An 18,015-nucleotide genomic window follows, 5' to 3' on the forward strand; every position below is an offset into this window, starting at 1 on the left:
ACTTGCTCACTAAAGCAATTATACAAGTCAGCACTAAAAATTAAAAGCACTACACCCTCACTCCCCATTGGCCCTTGTTTTCAATTATAAAGGAATTCCCAATATTATTCTAGCATGTCCAAAGGTCAGTTGTCAATCTCCTCTCCGGTCCAGCTGGTGAATCTGGGAATCTTGAGGCAATGTTACAACTGCCTCATGTACACAGACAACCCTCTCCTCCTACCAACAAATTCCAACACATGTGAGAGATGCAACCATATAGCCAAACTGGAGGCTAAGCTCTCTCAACCCAGTACTGGCATAACCAGTCAGGAGGAGAAGGAAACCACACTCACTACAATTCCAGTCTCACATAGACCTACCACGACAGCAAACCAAACACATAATCACACAAAAACATACTCGAAGGCTCTAAATAAAGATCTGCCTAAGCAGCAGAGACCTCCAAAGCAGACACCCAAGCAACCGCTACCCCAAAACAAAACACGTACAACACATAACTCACAAAGCCAGTGTGCCGAACAGTCACAGCCCTTACGGCTAAACAACACACCTGATACACTTGTAATAGAGGACTCTATCGTCAGGCACACTGATGTCCCGCTCACCAGGCTGAACAAGGAGAACGTCACGGTGAGCAGCCTGTCGGGCGCTAGGATCAGCCACATAACACAAGCACTCAGGTCACTCCAAGGCAAGTACAAATATGAGTCAGTCATTGTCCATGCTGGTGTGAATGACCTGAGACGTACCTCCCTGGACTACATGAAAAGAGACAGAGGAGCTCTCTGAGCATGTAGCCCAGGCCGGTATGACCCTGACCTTGAGAAGCATCTTACCCTCACCAAGAATGATGCCACAATATGAAGACAAGATGATCAATTTCAACAATTGGCTTAAGTACTGGTGTCATTCAAAGGGGATCCAATGCCTGTCAGCCTGGGATGATATGCTTGACAAGCCACGATGCTTCGCTAGGGACGGCTTGCACCTGTCACCCCTGGGCTTTCGATATTGGCAAAGGCTCTTGCTACCCCCATAGTGCCTTTTTTAGGCAAGGCACAAAAGACAAACCCACCTCCATAGGTATCACAAGGGATAAGAAACTAAGAGCAATGCTACTCAACGCCAAAATTCTAAACCTCAAGATGCACGCACTCGAAACTCTCCTTAGCATGGAGAACATCTATATCTGTGTAGTAACAGAAACCTGGTTCAGGGCTCCCGAGAGCACCCCAGCACTACCAGGTTATACCTCATACCATGCTTTTCGGCCCCAAAACTTGGACCGAACCACAAAAGGAGGGGGAGTACCGATATTCATCAAAGATACCCACACCTCCAGGTTGGTGGCAAAGCACGAAGCATCAGAGACTATCCATGTGCAACTAACAGTGGGAAAAACTGCCTTCCAGTTTATAGCCTGCTACAGACCACCCTCCCAAACCCAGGAACCCCACATGGCCTTCCTGAAAACACTGGAAAATATGAAGGTCTCTCCAAACACCATTATATTGGGCGACTTCAACTACCCAAACATAGACTGGGAGCATTACTCTAGCTCCAACACCCTAACCCAAAGGTTCCTAGAATTCATAAACTCAAATGCTATGGAACAACTTGTTACCACTCCCACAAGAGGGGAAAACATACTGGACCTGATCATCACCAACATGGGGACTCTATGCTCCAGACCAGAAGTGTATCCATTCCTGGTAAGATCAGACCATAAACTGATCTCACTGGATATTCATATCCCGACCCCACCCCCTGCCCAGAAAACCACACTGAAAAACTTCTCTAAAGCAAATTTCACACTCCTCAAAACCGAGGTGGAATCCTTGAAAGCCCCTGGGCCTGTGGAAAATACGTCCCAGACCGCAGAATCCTTTATAAATGCATTCTATGAACACCTTCAGGAATGCATGGATCATATCATGCAATCCCAAATAAAACCAAGACCCAATCCTCCAAAGGCAGACGTCCTGTCTGGTGGACCCCAGCCATAAACAAACTATACAATAGGAGGAAGCTACTACATATGATAGAGCAAAATCCCAAAAAGGGAAGGCATCTCTGATCAGTATTAGCAAAAAACTAAGGGCATTCATAAAATCGTCTAAGGCCAGCTTCGAGAGAAAAATTGCACAGGACACTAAGGATAATCACAAGGCTTTCTTTAGTTATGTTAGGAACCTGGGTGGGAATTCCCAGATATGCTCAGAATTAAGTCCAAAATGACAAAAAATACACCAAACCCATAGACATTGCCAACATCCTAGCTGACAGGTTCAGCGCAAACTCCCCCCCCCCCCCCACCAAAAGGGCAAATATCTATCCCAGCAGAGTGCTGCCCCCCTGACAACTCAGATGCTCGGGTAAGAGCCGCCCTCTCCAAAGCAAAAAACACAGCATCAATGGGACCAGATGGTGTCCCAGGCTGCGTCCTACATGAACTCCAAGAAGAGCTAAACCCAAACATAAAACTACTGTTCAATCTCAGCCTTACTACAGGATATGTACCCAAATAGTGGCATACAGCAACAGTGGTCCCCTCTCCACAAAGGTGGTGCCTCAACAGACCCTGGAAACTATCGCCCCATAAGCCTGACTAGCATGGTCTGCAAAGCTATGGAAAGGATCATCATGGACCTCAAATTATGATATTGGGGACCTACAGACACTGGATCCTACACAGTTCGGCTTTGTTAAGGGCAGATCCTGCCTCTTAAACCTGGTCGACTTCTTTGAAACAGTCACCAAGGCCATTGACAAAGGGAAGGTGGTCCACACAGCCTACCTGGACCTCGCAAAAACCTTCCATACAATACCCCGCTCGGGCATTATAGATAAGCTCACCAGCTTAAATATCAACCCCTATGTCACTAGATGGGTTGCAAACTGGCTCAAGGACAGAACCCACATGGTTAGAATTGCTGGAGCCATGTCAGACTCCAAACCGGTTACAAGTGGCGTCCCACAAGGCTCAGTCCTGGGACCTCTCTTGTTCGGTATATATTTCTCGGAGGTACAGGCCAACACAGAAGGACTGTGGCTGACCAAGTTCGCAGATGACTGCAAACTGGGCGTTAAAATCGACTCTCCAGCCGACACAAGCATCCTCCAAAAGGGCCTCATAGAAACAGACAACTGGTGCCAGAGCCATGGACTCAAGCTAAATGCCAAAAAGTGTATAGTCATCCCCTTTGGCAAAAACAAAGTGCCCACAAATTACCACATAGGTGGCAATCCATTAAGTACAGAAGTAGTAATTAGGGACCTGGGGACCCAAGTTGATAGCAATCTCTCATTTGACAACCACGTGGCCAAAGTGGTTAGAAAAACATTTTATATAGCCCACCTAATCATGAAGGGATTCACATCTAGATTAGGGGAGGTCATCGTGCCTCTTTACTCATCTCTCATCAGGCCCATAATCGAGTACAATGCCCCTTTTGGGATGTACCTTACCAAACACCTGCAGCAACTGGAAAGACCCCAAAAGTACCTCACCAAGAGGATCAAAGGGCTCAAACAGATGCCATATGCTGCCCGGTTAAAGAAACTCCAGCTCTACTCAGTGGCATACCACCTGCTCAGAGGCGACCTGTGCCTGACATATAAAGCCATGTCCAACCCGGAATTACAGGACATGCTGCGCCTCAAAAAATCCAAATCCCATCGAGCTACACGCTCGAGAGACTTGAACCTCAGCAATGAAATAAACAGGACATGCTGGAGGGACAGATTCATAACCCAGAGGCTCCTTTCACTCTGGAATAAAATCCCAGTCCAGGTTAGGCAGAGTCCCTCATTGACTCTCTTCAAGAGGAATCTTGATGAGTGGATGGGAGATCGTAGGTTTACCCCGGGGTATCACTTCTGTGTCACTGTTAGAGGCACAGTATACTAACCTCGAAAAAGGGCATAGCAAAATTAATTTAAAATGGGTGGCGAAAACCAAACATACTCTGGCTAGGCTTAGAAATGCCCTAGGGCAGATAGCCTAGTATGAACCTATGAACCTATGTTTATTTAAGAATGTTGACAAGGTAAATGAGCTGGTCCAAGGACCCTATTCAGTCATAACCTTATGCAGAAGTAAATACAAAGCACTACATAACATAATAATGAACCTTCATTCTTTAAGCAGAGTCACAACCTTCTCTGTTCCTTAATCTTCTAGCTTCTCCTTCTTCGCTCTATTTCCTTGTTTAAATACCCCTTTTTTCCCTCTCTCTCTCTCTCTCCCTCTCTCCCTGTACTACATCCAAGTCCTATCGCCACCATGTATTCCTGTGACTGAATGAAAAAGGATACAAGCTTCCCAATAATCTTCTTCAGCTGGACAACCTCAGCTTCTAGTGTTACAATCTTCCTCTAGACAATTCCCTAAACCCTAATGTTATACTGTAACCTGAAGCATCTTAACCTCATTCCTTGCCATTGTATTTTCTCATTTTTTTTGCATTAGTTCTATTTTTAATTTGTCTGGACACATTCTGCAGACCAAAATAATTACTACTAGCTAATGATTCACAACCTACTCTTCCTATCTGACTAGAAAACTCTTCCAGCTACTTAGCCTGCACAAAAATCCTCTCTCGTCTGCCATGCCCCCCATCAGTACCTTTCTTTACATCTTGCATGTCAATACATCCTTCTGAGTTGTGTATTAAGGTACAGTAAACTTCCATTAGAAAATGGTTGGGGGGGCTCCTTAAAGTAAAACAAACATTATAACTAAATAATTCTTACCATAAAATCCATAGACCTGTGTAATTTGCCTGCTTTCATGATTTCCTCTTAGAAGTGTGATACGGTCAGGCCACTTTGCCTTCAGTGCAAGCAAATAGGTGAAAGTCTCAAGACTGTAATATCCTCTGTCTACAAAATCGCCCTGTAAAACGAACACAAAACAGGCTTAAAACTCATACCTGCATTTCAAAATTCATTGTCTTTGTGCAATTTCTAAATTACAAGTGATAAAAAAATTTGAAAGAATAATGCTCAGTAAAGAAAATTAATTTAGATTAAGGTGTTTTTTTGAACTGCTTAAACAGATATGCACTTAAGCTGACAACAACAAGGCAAAAGTCATTTGGCAACAGGCCAAACATTGACAGTGTATGGTTGTTGTTGTCTTTCGGCTTTTCCCGGTTAGGTATTACTATTAAAAATATAAACTCCCAAATTTCAGCAAACTCCAGACTACACCGTGCTACTGTGTTTCTCATACATCAACAGCAAACTTACGAGATGAACTTTTACCTTCATTATAAATCAGTCTAGCCTGTCAGACAACAGATACATACACAGCCTGTTTTAATATATACATATTCTGATAAATGTTTTAAGTTTTCATCATCTGTCACAGTTTTCAAATTACGCCAGTATGTAGGATGATGTCCCGCAAATAAAAGTGTTTTATACTTTAACATATCATTTATCAGACATAAGCACTTATTTGAGGGATAGTTAACATTCTGAACATGACTTAGGCAAAAAGCATTTCAGATGGAGCTGTCATTTTCACATACAATAATTCAAGAATTATGGTCTTCAGTTAGCCACTGGTCTGTAAATACCAATGTCTATGAAAAAAGTGCATATCACAATATGCTACACTATTACTAAGAAACAATATACTAAAAAGGCCACTTCAGTCAATCTAAGGAATGAGAACAGAATTCTTGGGTATAAAAGTCCATAAGACTGCTACTCCATCTTCCAAGATTTCAGTGGTGTTCAATGTTAAATCTAATATCAGCATACTGCACCCCAGCCCACTCCCACAAAGCATTTGTTGTTTTAGCAATGTAAAGTTTATATTCATAAAAATAATGCTTTGTCTGGTGGAATGTATACCATTTTAACTTCTGATGAAGTGACATAACCTAAGATACATTAGCACATATGCAGCACTCCCAAACCAAGCAGAAATTATAAATCCACGTCAAATGAAAGGAGCATAAATGCAATATGCCAGACTATGACACTGAGTCAGTGAAATCTCATACGAAGTACCTATATACAAAGTGTCATGTGTCAAGTCCACCTTAAGAGACATCCTTAAAAAAAATGAACATGATGCAGGATTTGACATCAGCATAGTCCCCCCCCCAAAACAAAAAAAAAGGAGTGTTGGTAATACCAAGTGTGTCTGTAGTTATATAAATTTTAGTAAAATATTGTTTTTATTTCTAATGAAAACACAACTTGCTGCATTCTACTTCACTCTCTGCAGGAACTGTGTGCCAACAAGTAATGAAAACAACATGCAACTTGACATCCTGGTGCATCACAATAGACAACCCCCCCCCCCCCCCCCCAGTAGACCTCGTCAACATAAAACTGAATTGATAAATAAAAATAACATGTTGTACTATATTTCTTGAACAAATCTGGACACCTAGATGTAAAGTACAACTGCGTAACATCTTACCATAAAAACACATGTCTTAGTGAACACTTGCAGTATTCCAAATTGTTGGTGTTATTCCTGACTGATAACTTAGGCGCCTGGCCAAGGAACCAAAGCCTTAGCCTTCTATACAGCCATAAATCCCGACGTATGAACAAAACCTGTGGGTGTCAGGGTACATAGGTGGACAAATGATTGTAAAACCTCAAACTATCTCCAAGACAGGACAGCTGTAGGAACCGGAGGGAGTGAATAAAATAGGTCAAATAAGAGGGGAGTAGGCAGAAAATGGTTCCCCACAGGTCACTGGATGATTAAAACAAGTTTAAATAAAGGAAGATGGTAGGATGGTATGTCATGTTTTAACAGTGATTCATAGGACACATCTGCTGCTAAGGTAAGATTTTACACAACTGTATTATGTCCTTTTTTTAGGATCACTGTTGAAGTCAGTGCTCCAAACTGTTGGGTGATTCCCAAAGGTCAAGTGATAAAAGATGTGATAGGATAGCTGTCAGGCAGTCCAGAGAGGACTGACCTGGCAAAGGAAGCTCTGGATTTGGAGAAAGTGACCACTCTGTAATGCTTAATAAAGGAATTTAACAGACTAAGTGGCTGCTTTTCTAGGACAGCCTTTAAGGATAGCCCCTTTAAAAGCCTCCTGAAGAAGCCACTGCTCTAGCAGAATGTGCCTTATTCAATGATTGGTAAAGACTTACCATGCTGAGTGTAGCAAAGAGAGATGATTTAGAAATGCAGTTAGCAATGGCTTGCTTACAAACAGTGTTAATTTGGATTCTTGGAAAGAAATAACTGCTCAGTCTTGCAGACAAACTTGGTCTTGTCTAGGTAGAATCTGAGCTATGTACAAAGTGAGTGCAGTATCCACCACCCCCTCCCATTCTGTGCATTAGGGAAGAAGGTAGTGAGACTAATGGCATGGTAGAGGGAGAGCTCATTTACCACTTTAGGCATAAAAGATGAAATGACTCTCAAAGGCACTCTGTCCATATATCATACCTTATATCTAGAGTATGGAGTATCCTTTCAGTCGGGTTTGGGGTTGAAGAGAAGAAAATGGGTAGACTGACAGCCTGATTCAGGGACAGCTCATGCACTACTTTGTGCATAAAGGTAGGGTTGGTGCGCAAACATACCCTGTCCTTGTGGAAAACAGTAAAAGGATGAGAGGCCACAAGGGCTTGTAGTACTAAGACCCTTCTGGCTGAAGTAATGGGCACAAAGAGTACGGTTTTCCATGTACAATGTTGGAGAGAACAATCTTTGGCTGGCTCGAAGGGTGGTAGAGTCAATTTCTCCAGTACAAAATTAAGATCCCAAGGAGGCAGGATGAGCTTCCTTGCGGGTCTGTGGTGCAGAACCCCTTTTAGGAAACGTTTAACTTCCAGCCTAGAATCTAAAGGACGGGTGAGAGGCAGGCAAGCTGAGATGGCAGATAAATGGGTCTTGGCAGAGGAACAGGATAGTCCAGACTTCATCAATTCACACAGGTAAGACAAGACCCACTGGGGGTTCTACTACCAGTGGTTATCAGCTGTGTTTTTCACACCAGACCTTTTCCACTTTGATAGGTATGACTTTCTGGTATTTGGTTTTCTGGCCTCCTGCAAAGGTGTCTGAAGGGAATCAATGCCCCTTCACCCACAGTGTTAAGCTCTGAGTGGATAGATGTGGGTATATGAGTGTTCCCTTCTCCTGTTTGAGCAGGTCGATCCGTTTGGGAACCAATGCTGCTTTGGCCAACAGGGAGTCACCAACAAGATTTGAGGTTGTTCTTTCTGAATTTTCAGCAGAAATTTTTGAATGAGAGGGAAAGAGGGAAATCTATAAGCATACATCCCCTTCCAGTGGAATAAGACAGCATTCACCCTCCATGCTTTGGGGTGTGATACCCTGGAGCAGAAGGTTGGAAGCTGTCAGTTCAGGGGGAAGGCAAACAAATCCATGTTATATCACTGTATATTACGTTATCAAAAATGTCTGGAATACCCCATCGATGGACCAGGTCCAGAAACACATCTCTGTTTAGCATCTATTCATGAGAAAAAGTCATGGTCCTGCTTACAGCATCTGTTGCCGTCACACTGTCTGTTGAGGGAATGTAGACAGCTATGATGTGGACTTATCTGTCCAGGGAGAATTTCCATGCCTGCAGGGCTAACCTGCACAGAAGGTAGGACTTTGTCCCCCTGTCTGTTGATGTACCACAGCACCAACCAATTCGAACACCTGCAATACCCTCTGGGACGTGCCCAATGACTTCTTTAATGGCTTCCACCTGGGTTCCCACCAAAGGGAGGTCTGAGGATTCTGGTGTCTACTCCAGGCCTTCATCTGCCTCTAGAGGTACAGCTGGAAGGGAGGGCGCAGCAGTTGGATCGGGCCTAGAATTTTTGACCTTTTTGACTGGTGGCTCATCTGAGGGGCCTGATGTCCGGTCCATCACTTTGGCCAAATGCTTGAGACGTTGGTTTTCTAAATAAAGTTTTAAGGCAGCTAAGCGATTTGAGTATTTTTGGGAACAAAAGCCTGACAAATACTACAAGTAGTGCGGTCGTTTTTCCTGGCCTAAGCAAAAAAGGCAGAGTTCATGCGTATCTTTATGTGGAATTTGCCTGCCACACCTACACTTGCCCTTTCAACCTGACAGGAAAAACCCCACAGCAGTAGCAAAGGATAATCAAAACCCCCTATGGGGTACTTTTCTGCAGTCGGACAAGATGAGCGCTTCACACGGGATCACTTTTCCAAAGGAGCGACAACCGGAAATGGCAGTCACAGGTGGTAGACAAGTACCAAGGAAGGTGAGTGCTGACATCTGTTTTGTACCAGACGTCCACAGAGAGACGCGGTTCATCACATGCATCCTTGCGGTAGCATTCATCTTCTGCAAAACTGCCGGATGTATGAGAGTCACTAGAGGCAAACTCCCTTGTGTTATGAATACAGCAGCATATGAATAGAAGGACATGTACAGTTTCTGAAAAAGAGCTCCAATACTGCCTTTATTTGACTGAGTACTCTAAACTAGCCTGCTTGTTTTTATAAAATTTTCTAAGGCGGTGTCTCTGGTTTCTACCCTTTATGATGATCTGTTTACCAATGTCTCTCACTCTCATGTTTCACTGTTACTGACTGCTGCATAAGCTATCTACATACTCTTCGCACCCACAGTTTTCCATAGATCCATGATATTGAGTGCCCAACCCAGCAAACCAGTATTGCTCTTGAATAAACCTCCTTTACTACATACTGTCTCCTGCTCATTTTCCTAAAGTACAGCCTGCAATCCAGAAGTGTTTTACTTGTATCAGTGCCATCCAGGCAAAGTACCCTTGATTGCTAAATTACGAGTTTTGTGTGATTACTACCGTTTCCTTTTTTTGTGTATTTCATTATACTTTTTGTAAAAAGTTGCTCTTTCTCTGACTGTTACTGCTGTAAGACTGTCCTGAAATTGCCTTCAGCAAAGGATTTCAGGGTAGTTTATGTGGTCGGTGGTAGTACTGCACTTGAGGCTTTTTTTTTTTTTTTTTTTTAACATTAGGTCTGGGTTCATTTATCTTGTGGCAGGAGGTGTTTGCCTGATGTACGAGTTGGGAAATACACAATTCGTACTGTAGTCATTTTATTGGCCAGTGGCTCACTAGTAAGTTTTCTGTGCTGCTATAAATTTTGCACTTTTGTATGGGTTAGTAGTGTCCTGTACAGTAGCAAACACATAGAAAGCAAATTTTCTCTATAGAATATCCATAAAACTGTACCGGGTAAAAGTAGCAGTATAACAAAATACCTTGTGCAGAAAACTTACAGCAGCTATTTGGGTGTTAAGTGGCAGCACCTACAAATTTAGTAGAATTCAGTATTGTGAAAACATTAAATTTAGTGGAGTTCAGTACTGCTTAGCATAATCTGCCCAAGTAGCAAAGCACCCTTAACAGCCTTCTAACCCCAATACACCACCCCCTTTGCAGCTCACAAATCAAAGGACAGGACAGTATGGATATACAATTTCTAACGTCTCTGTAGCCAGCTTGGTGGATATGAACATCTAGCAATTCTCTCATGTTTACTGACAATCACTCAATCCTTAAAGAAGCAGACAGTATTCGAGAGGTGTACTTACACAATGACACTGGAGGCTAAACTCCCACATACAAGTGCACATCAGGTTGTCAAACCCAAGCACACAACACTTGCCATACATACCACACAACACACACACGCAGCCTAACTTATGCTGAGGCACTTAAAGGCAATATTCTTAAACAAATATTGCCTAAACCACCAGTTGTTAAAGCTACGCCTCAGCAAGCCAAAGACACAGAAAAAACACCACCTAACACCACATATACTATCACTGTCAGGGGAGCCACAAACACTAAACGCCTAAGGCAAGCAAACACTTCACAGCACTCTCGTCACAGAGGACTCCATTGCAAGACACATTGATGCCCCTCTAACCAGGCTGAAGAAGAAGAAGATAAATGTTATTTGCTTATCTGGAGTCAGGATATGCCAAATCACACACTCATTCAAGGCATTACACCACAGGTACCAGTATTATTCCATCATACTCCATGTAGGTGTAAATGACCTGAGATGTACCGCCCATGCACCTCCCTAGACTATATCAAGAGACATTATGGAGCTTTCAGACAATGTCTCTAAAGCTGGTATGAGCTTAACAATGGGCAGCATATTACCATCACAGATGATAATGCCACAATATCTGTTCATGTTTCAGGTGTCATTCTAAGGGGCTCCAATATTTGTCAGCGTGGGAGAACATGGTTAACAAACCACGTTGCTTTGTCAAGGATGGTCTAACTTTCCCCACCAGGCTTTCATAATACAGGCTAAAATGTTATCCACCCCCATACCATTTTTTTAGGCATTTTCTGTAAGGTTGTCAAGTTGGCATAGCAAAATCAACTCAACTGAACCTCAAAGGTGCTACTGCTCAATGCCAGGAGTCTAAATAAGAAATTACACTCTTTCAAAGCCCTCCTCATTCTCGATAATACAGTCAACTGTGGAGTTACTGGGACATTGTTTAAGGCATCAGAGAGTACTCTAGCAATGCAAGATTTCAGTGCCGTCCACACTTAGACCAGTAGCTGTGCAGACAAGGGATAAAGATGGAAGTGTCTCAATATACATAAATAGCAAGCACACCTCCAGGGTGGTTAAACAGGATAATGTGTTGGGAGTTCCTCCACATGCAGATCACCACAGACAAACAAAACCCATACCATATCTTAGCCATCGATAGGTCACCATCCATGTCCCAAGTTGTTCACAATGCATACTTGAACCTACTGAACACATTTACCATCCAACCTAACACCTTACTCATGGGAAACATTAAATTACCCCTCTATAGACTGGGAATCCTACATGGCCTCAGATCTACAGGCACAGGGATTCCTGGTCTTAGTAAATACAAACACCCTTGACCAAATAGTGAATATGCCCACTAGAGACTCCAATACAAATACCCTTGAACAGATAGTGAATATGCCCACTAGAGACTCCAACAAACTGGATGTCAAGCTCATAAATATGGGAGAACACTGCACCCCCCCCATACACACACCCATGTCTCATTCTCCCTAGCAAGGTTCAACCATAAAGCTGTCTTTCGAAATCAAAATCAACTCAGTAATCCCATTAAAACCAGTAACAATTAGGAACTATTCAAAGGCAAATTACCTTTTATTAAAGAAGAACTATACCCAAATGTCAAGCTTTTCCCCCCAAAAATGATTTTTCTTAACTGTAATCTAATAGTAAACACATCACATACAGAAAAAGTATCATTCAACAATTATTCCATTTGTTTTATGTCTGTAACACCACGAAGGCTATTAAGAGGGGCAGAATAATTAGCTTAGGTCACTTATTCAAATTAGAGTAATTAAGAAAACACTGGCTCAAACAATGGCATTTAAGTGTGCCTAATCAGTCACAGATTGCCAGCATCATACCTCAGATAAATAATGTAACCTGGAGTCTGAACAAAAGCAAGTATTTAAAGCTTAGTTTTTAGTTGCAAATGAACAAGAAAACACAACCCATACTTAGTATAAATGTGTTGTTTTCCCCTTGAACTTAGTGTCACAAAGAAACATTTTCATCTTGCCTTCTGATTTTGCATTTTTTTACAATGTATTTTCTGGAGGGTGGACTAATGGTTAAGGTGTTTGCCTTACAAACACAAGGTACAGGGTTTGAATCTCACAGGGGATAATTGGCTAGGCTTAAAATGGCTAGCAAGGGCAGTTAGCCTAGTACTAATCTATGAATCTATGAATCTATGAATCTATGAATCTATGAATCTATGAATCTATGAATCTATGAATCTATGAATCTATGAATCTAAAGCTGCAGGTTTCCTCTAGTATTTTGTTGCAGCGTTTCTGCATTGCATACAGTGTTTTGTTGAGACCAGTCAGTGAGTTGGGGGAAGTAAGATTAATTATATCTACTGTATTAACAACTATGAATGCAACATAAACTGAATCAGCCCAATTAACACCCAATAATCTCAGGAGGTAAAATTTTTCTCAAGAAAGAATAGCTGTGTAAAATCTTACCATAACCATAGATGCCCTTTCTCTTCTATAAGAAGAAAGAGCTTAGTATTCTACTATTTCTGCAAAATAGTCCAATTTAGTGCTCACCAATTAGAGAGGGGCAAGGTTAGGGCTCCTGGGAGATAAGGATGTAAAAATGTTGATTTAGGAACCTAGAGATCCAAAGTTCTATGCTATTCCTAAAATTCACAAAGATCTATCCAAACCTCCAGGGAGGCTCATTATTTTTGGGGTGGGTTCTAATTTGCAAAATGTGGGTATTTGTTTTTTAGATTTTCATAAAGAAATATCTACCCAAAGTGCCACCACATGTGAAGAACAGAGTGGAATTATGTAACGTTTTGAAAATGATTAGTTGGCAAAATGATTATTTTGGGCCACCGCAGATTTTAGTGCTTTGTACACCAACATGGAAGTTAAGTGGGAGTTGGATGCAATGAGTAAGATCGTGGGTAAGGGTCCTCAAACTTAATTGCTGTCCATTTTGGAACTTTGTCTTAGTCATAATTACTTTGGATGGGACAAATTATTTTTTTTGCAAAAGAGGGAAACAGAAATGGGGGCTTATGCCCCCCAGTTATGCCATCATTATATAATTTATATGGGTGAATCTGAGAGGCAATTGCGTCACCAACCACTTATTTTAAAATCAATGTGATTTGTTTTAAAAGGTTTATCGATAATTTGATTTTTGTTTGTAGAGGTGCACAAGAAGGTTTTTTGGATTTGTGAAGGAATTAAATGACAATCCACATAGTTTAAAATGTTCGTGTCAGGTGAACTGTGATTGCATTGCATTTTTGGCTGTGGAATTTTATATTGGTGATGGGAACAGGATTCAATACAGGCCTTACAGGAAGCAAACATCTGTTACTTTTCTCTATGCAGAAAGTATGCACCCCCCCTCATTTAATTAAATACCTCCCCTATGGAGAATTTAGGAGAATCTGTTATAAAACCTCAGAGGAAAGTTTAAGGGATACATACTTGGAGGAGGTTTATGATAGGTTGGCTAGTCACAGATACACAAGATCGGTTTTAGAAGAGAACAAAAATAAGGTGTTGGGACATAAGGAGTGTGGAAAATTCAGGGGGGGGTAAGTTTTAGGAAAAAGGAAACTCGAGATGATAAAGAATATTTTTTGTGACAAAATTTTACCCCTTTTCTGCCAACCTAGAGAAAGCAGTAAGGGAATTCTGGCATATAGTGTGTCATAATACCATAGTGGGACACCTCTTTCCCCAAACATGAGACTTTTTCATATGGCAGACATAGTAATTTAAAAGAATTAAGTGGGCAACAGATGACTTTTAAAAAAGGGGATAAAGTTGGAGCACATGCATGTGGGAATTGTACAATAAGAAGTAGAATCAGGAATTTGACTGGGGAAAAAATTAATGGAAAAAATATATGTGGCTATTGAGACATTTAATTGCAATTCTTATGAGGTAGTTTACATAATTGGATGTGGATGCCCATATACAAAACAGTACATTGGGCAAACTACTAGAAAGGTTGAGATCAGAATTAGGAAACATATGGGAGATATTATAAGGGGTAATGTCAACAGCCCCTGTGGCTAATCATTTTTCTACAGCACATGGTGGGCTAGATGATAGTTTGATCTTTAGTGTTTTAGTCCAACCACATTTAACCAAAGGTGGGAGTTTTAAAGAGGGGTTAAACAAACAAATGTAAAATGACTTTGAATTATAGAACCCTGTACCCTAAAGGGATGAATTTAGATGCAAATTTAACTTTATAAACATTCCTTTATACGACATTTTGTATCTGCCATGTATAATATTCATATTTGAAAACCTGGAAAAGTGTGTTTATATACATTTTACATGAGAATTTTGATAATTCTTTTTGGGATTCAAATGGTTAACTGGTGAGCACTGGGTGTATAAATTGGACTATCCTGCATTTTTAAGTTATTCCTAGAAAGTGAAAGGCCAAGGTACCAAAATAAAAACCCAAAGTTTAACTGCCTTGTTACAAAGCTGTTTTTTCGTATTTCTTAATGTTTGAGCATACCTCCCCAACTGTACCAAATTACTTAGTTTTTACGGAGTTTGGGGGTCCAAATAATGGGGTGCCACGATTCCAGAGTGGCACGCCTTCATTTCCGATTTTTTTTCAGCTTTTATTTTTACATTTTTTTTTTCACTTTTTTAGCTTAAGTCATTATGTGCGCAATGACATCAGTTCTCTCACCCTGTTGGAATTGAGCTTAAGTGCAGACATTTCCAGCTGGCTGCTTCACTGTTTTGAACTTTGAAAGGATCTGTGAGCGGGATTGCGAGCACCACCTTAAGGTATTTATTTGTGAACAAAATTGCAGCGTTATCAGCTTGCTACAGCTATGGAGGTATTTTTGCTTTATTTCAACGAGCGGAACTGCAGAGTTATCAGCATTGTACAGAGTTATCAGCTTTGTGATAGAGTTATCTGAATGGAGGAGTTACTTTTGCTATGGAGGTATTTTTGCTAGTTAGAACGGTGTGTGTGTCTGTGTGTGTGTGTGTGTGTCTGTGTGTGTGTGTGTGTGTGTGTGTCTGTGTGTATGTCTATAAAAATGCCTCCAGGAGGATAAATCTGGTGGCTAGAGGTACTCACTCAAACCCTGTACCTAAGGTACAAGGTAAAAAGAACCTAAAGTCTCTAGCCACCACCACTTGTGAATTTGTGCCTTATTTTTGTTCTGTTCCTCATTAAATCTGTGGTTTTCAGGGTTCCTTACTAAATATGTGGTTTTCAGGATTTTTGTGGCAAATCAAAAGGATTGGATTCACTAAATAATGACAGGCATTTGAATTTCAGACTTCATATTCTTCAGAATATAAATGTTAACAAAACATTTTATTCTAGCAATTTCCTAATTTTATAAGATGAGCATTTGGAATATGTACGTATTTTGGGGCTGTTTTCCCCCATTATTGGCTTGGTCCAGGTTTTTTGGGCTAATACATTGAGAGCTATGGTGAGAAGTGAGAAATGAACTCAGTAAATGATAGCCATTTAAGGTTCAGTCTTCCTATCTTTCAGGAACCTGTTGATTTGGCATAAAGGCATATTGCTCTGCCTGCAGTGCACAGGGTCCTGGGTTCAAGCCTTGGAAGTGAAATGCATGGTGGTAACATTTTATTCTAGCAACTTTCCAAAATTATACAAGCAATGTTTAAAATATGTCCCCTGGTTTTTGGCCTTTTGCGCCCCCCCCCCCAAAAAAATGAAATTGAAAATAAGTGCGAGAAGCTGTGCAAGATGCCTATGGCTTAACACTGCTGTCATTCTATTTTTATATATTTACGTATTTGTAATATTTTATATATATATATATATATATATATATATATATATATATATATATATATATATATATATATATATATATATATATATATATATATGGGTCTATCTGACTTGGTCGACATTTCATTTAGTCGACAATTCATTTAGTCGACATTTCATATAATCGACAAGCTTTTTAAGTGGGGGCTTATACACCCAAGTGGGGGCTGTGCCCCCCACCCCCCCCTAAATATAGATTCAAACTCCAGGGTCGCACGATTTTGGGGGAGGGGGCAAAAGCTTGTCGATTATATGAAATGTCGACTAAATGAATTGTCGACTAAATGAAATGTCGACCAAGTCAGATAGACCCATATATATATATATATATATATATATATTGTGTGTGTGTAAGTAGACATTTTGATGGAAATGTTCTGAATTCAGCAGTTTTGTCATTATTGGTCCATGCATTGTTTCATTGCATAATGGAAAAATGTTCAAACAATAAATTTAAAATTGAGCTCTAACTTAAAGGGGCACTATCTCCTTTCTAAAAAATCACACTTCTGCCTCTGACCGGAAGCTGAATACAGTATCACCCCCTTAGCTAATCACCTTCCTGTTTGTGACATCAGTAATGATGTTCTAACAATCCCACCCACCTTAACATTCTTTTTTGTGAGATCACAGTAAGTCCCTGCCCAACAATCATTTTAGATCCTATTATCATTGCAGTTTTGTTTTTCCTGTGTAAACTGCAAGACCGTCAGAAGACTCATCTAAGAAAAAAGGTAAAAATGCACAATGACAAAGCAAGAGCAGCAACAGCATACCTCGTAAACTCTTAGCACAATAATCAGGGAAACATGGACCCAATAAGGTAAGAACATTGTTAGAATAACAGGTTAAGTGATAGCATGTATTTTTTATTTTTTTTTTGAAGGATATCAAGTCTGTCATTCAAATATACGTTATTTATTGGATGCAGCCCTGGGTGATTTGCCATCAAAACCCCAAATGTAAAAAGAACGGACCAAAAATATGACCTATAAATGAGGATATTCTGCAAAAATCTGGATAAATGGGAGGTCAGCAAAAACTGGGACCAGCTGATCCCGATCCCTCCTGAATGTAATACCGGCTTTTAAAAGCAGTTATTCCACTTGTAGTCAAACCTCGGCACAGTAGCTCTCTGTGTCTGGTCTGAACTGCATCAACTAATACTAGAAAACAGTTTGCTGCAGTTTAAAAGTAAAAAGAAAACTTTTTTTTCTTATTTAAATAAAATGTGAGATTAGCAGCACTCTGTGAAGGCAGGGTGTAAACTGTAGCAACTGCTTGCTACATTTGTAACAAGCAGATTGCTACAATGTAATGGAGGCAGTGCTTTTTATTTTTTTTTACTACAAAACAAGAGCGCTGCAGCACCATGCAGGTAGGTATAAACTGTGTCAACATTTTGCTACAGAAATAGCAAACATTTTGCTAATGTTAAAAGAAACAATGCGTTTTTTTTTGTTTACTAAAATATGACAACTTAAGCAAAATGTACATACAGGTATAAACTGCAGCAACTTTTTCTTATGTCTGCAGTACAAACTGCCACCACTTACAACAGAAAGGTAGGAATGTTTACCGATTTTTGACAGTACAGCCCAACATGAAGATAG

The 18,015-nt window shown here is 40.7% G+C and overlaps 1 protein-coding gene across 2 annotated transcripts in view; it reads right to left on the reverse strand.

The window, feature by feature from the left end:
* PPP6C (protein phosphatase 6 catalytic subunit) overlaps positions 1 to 18,015 on the reverse strand; it is a 1,288,377-nt gene that overhangs the window by 590,851 nt on the left and 679,511 nt on the right. The window contains exons 1-2 of one of the 2 annotated variants that reach the window (XM_044058363.1): positions 12,076 to 12,080; positions 4,759 to 4,900 (exon numbers count right to left, since the gene is read on the reverse strand). In XM_044058363.1, coding sequence (XP_043914298.1) covers positions 4,759 to 4,900; positions 12,076 to 12,078 — 145 coding nt within the window. In that variant the 5' untranslated portion in view covers positions 12,079 to 12,080. Of the gene's footprint in view, positions 1 to 4,758; positions 4,901 to 12,075; positions 12,081 to 18,015 lie in introns of those variants that run through there. The other variant, XM_044058362.1, reaches the window with a different exon arrangement.

Source organism: Protopterus annectens, chromosome 16.part0, assembly GCF_019279795.1.
Source record: "Protopterus annectens isolate FY-2018-M chromosome 16.part0, PAN1.0, whole genome shotgun sequence".
NCBI lineage: Eukaryota > Metazoa > Chordata > Ceratodontiformes > Protopteridae > Protopterus > Protopterus annectens.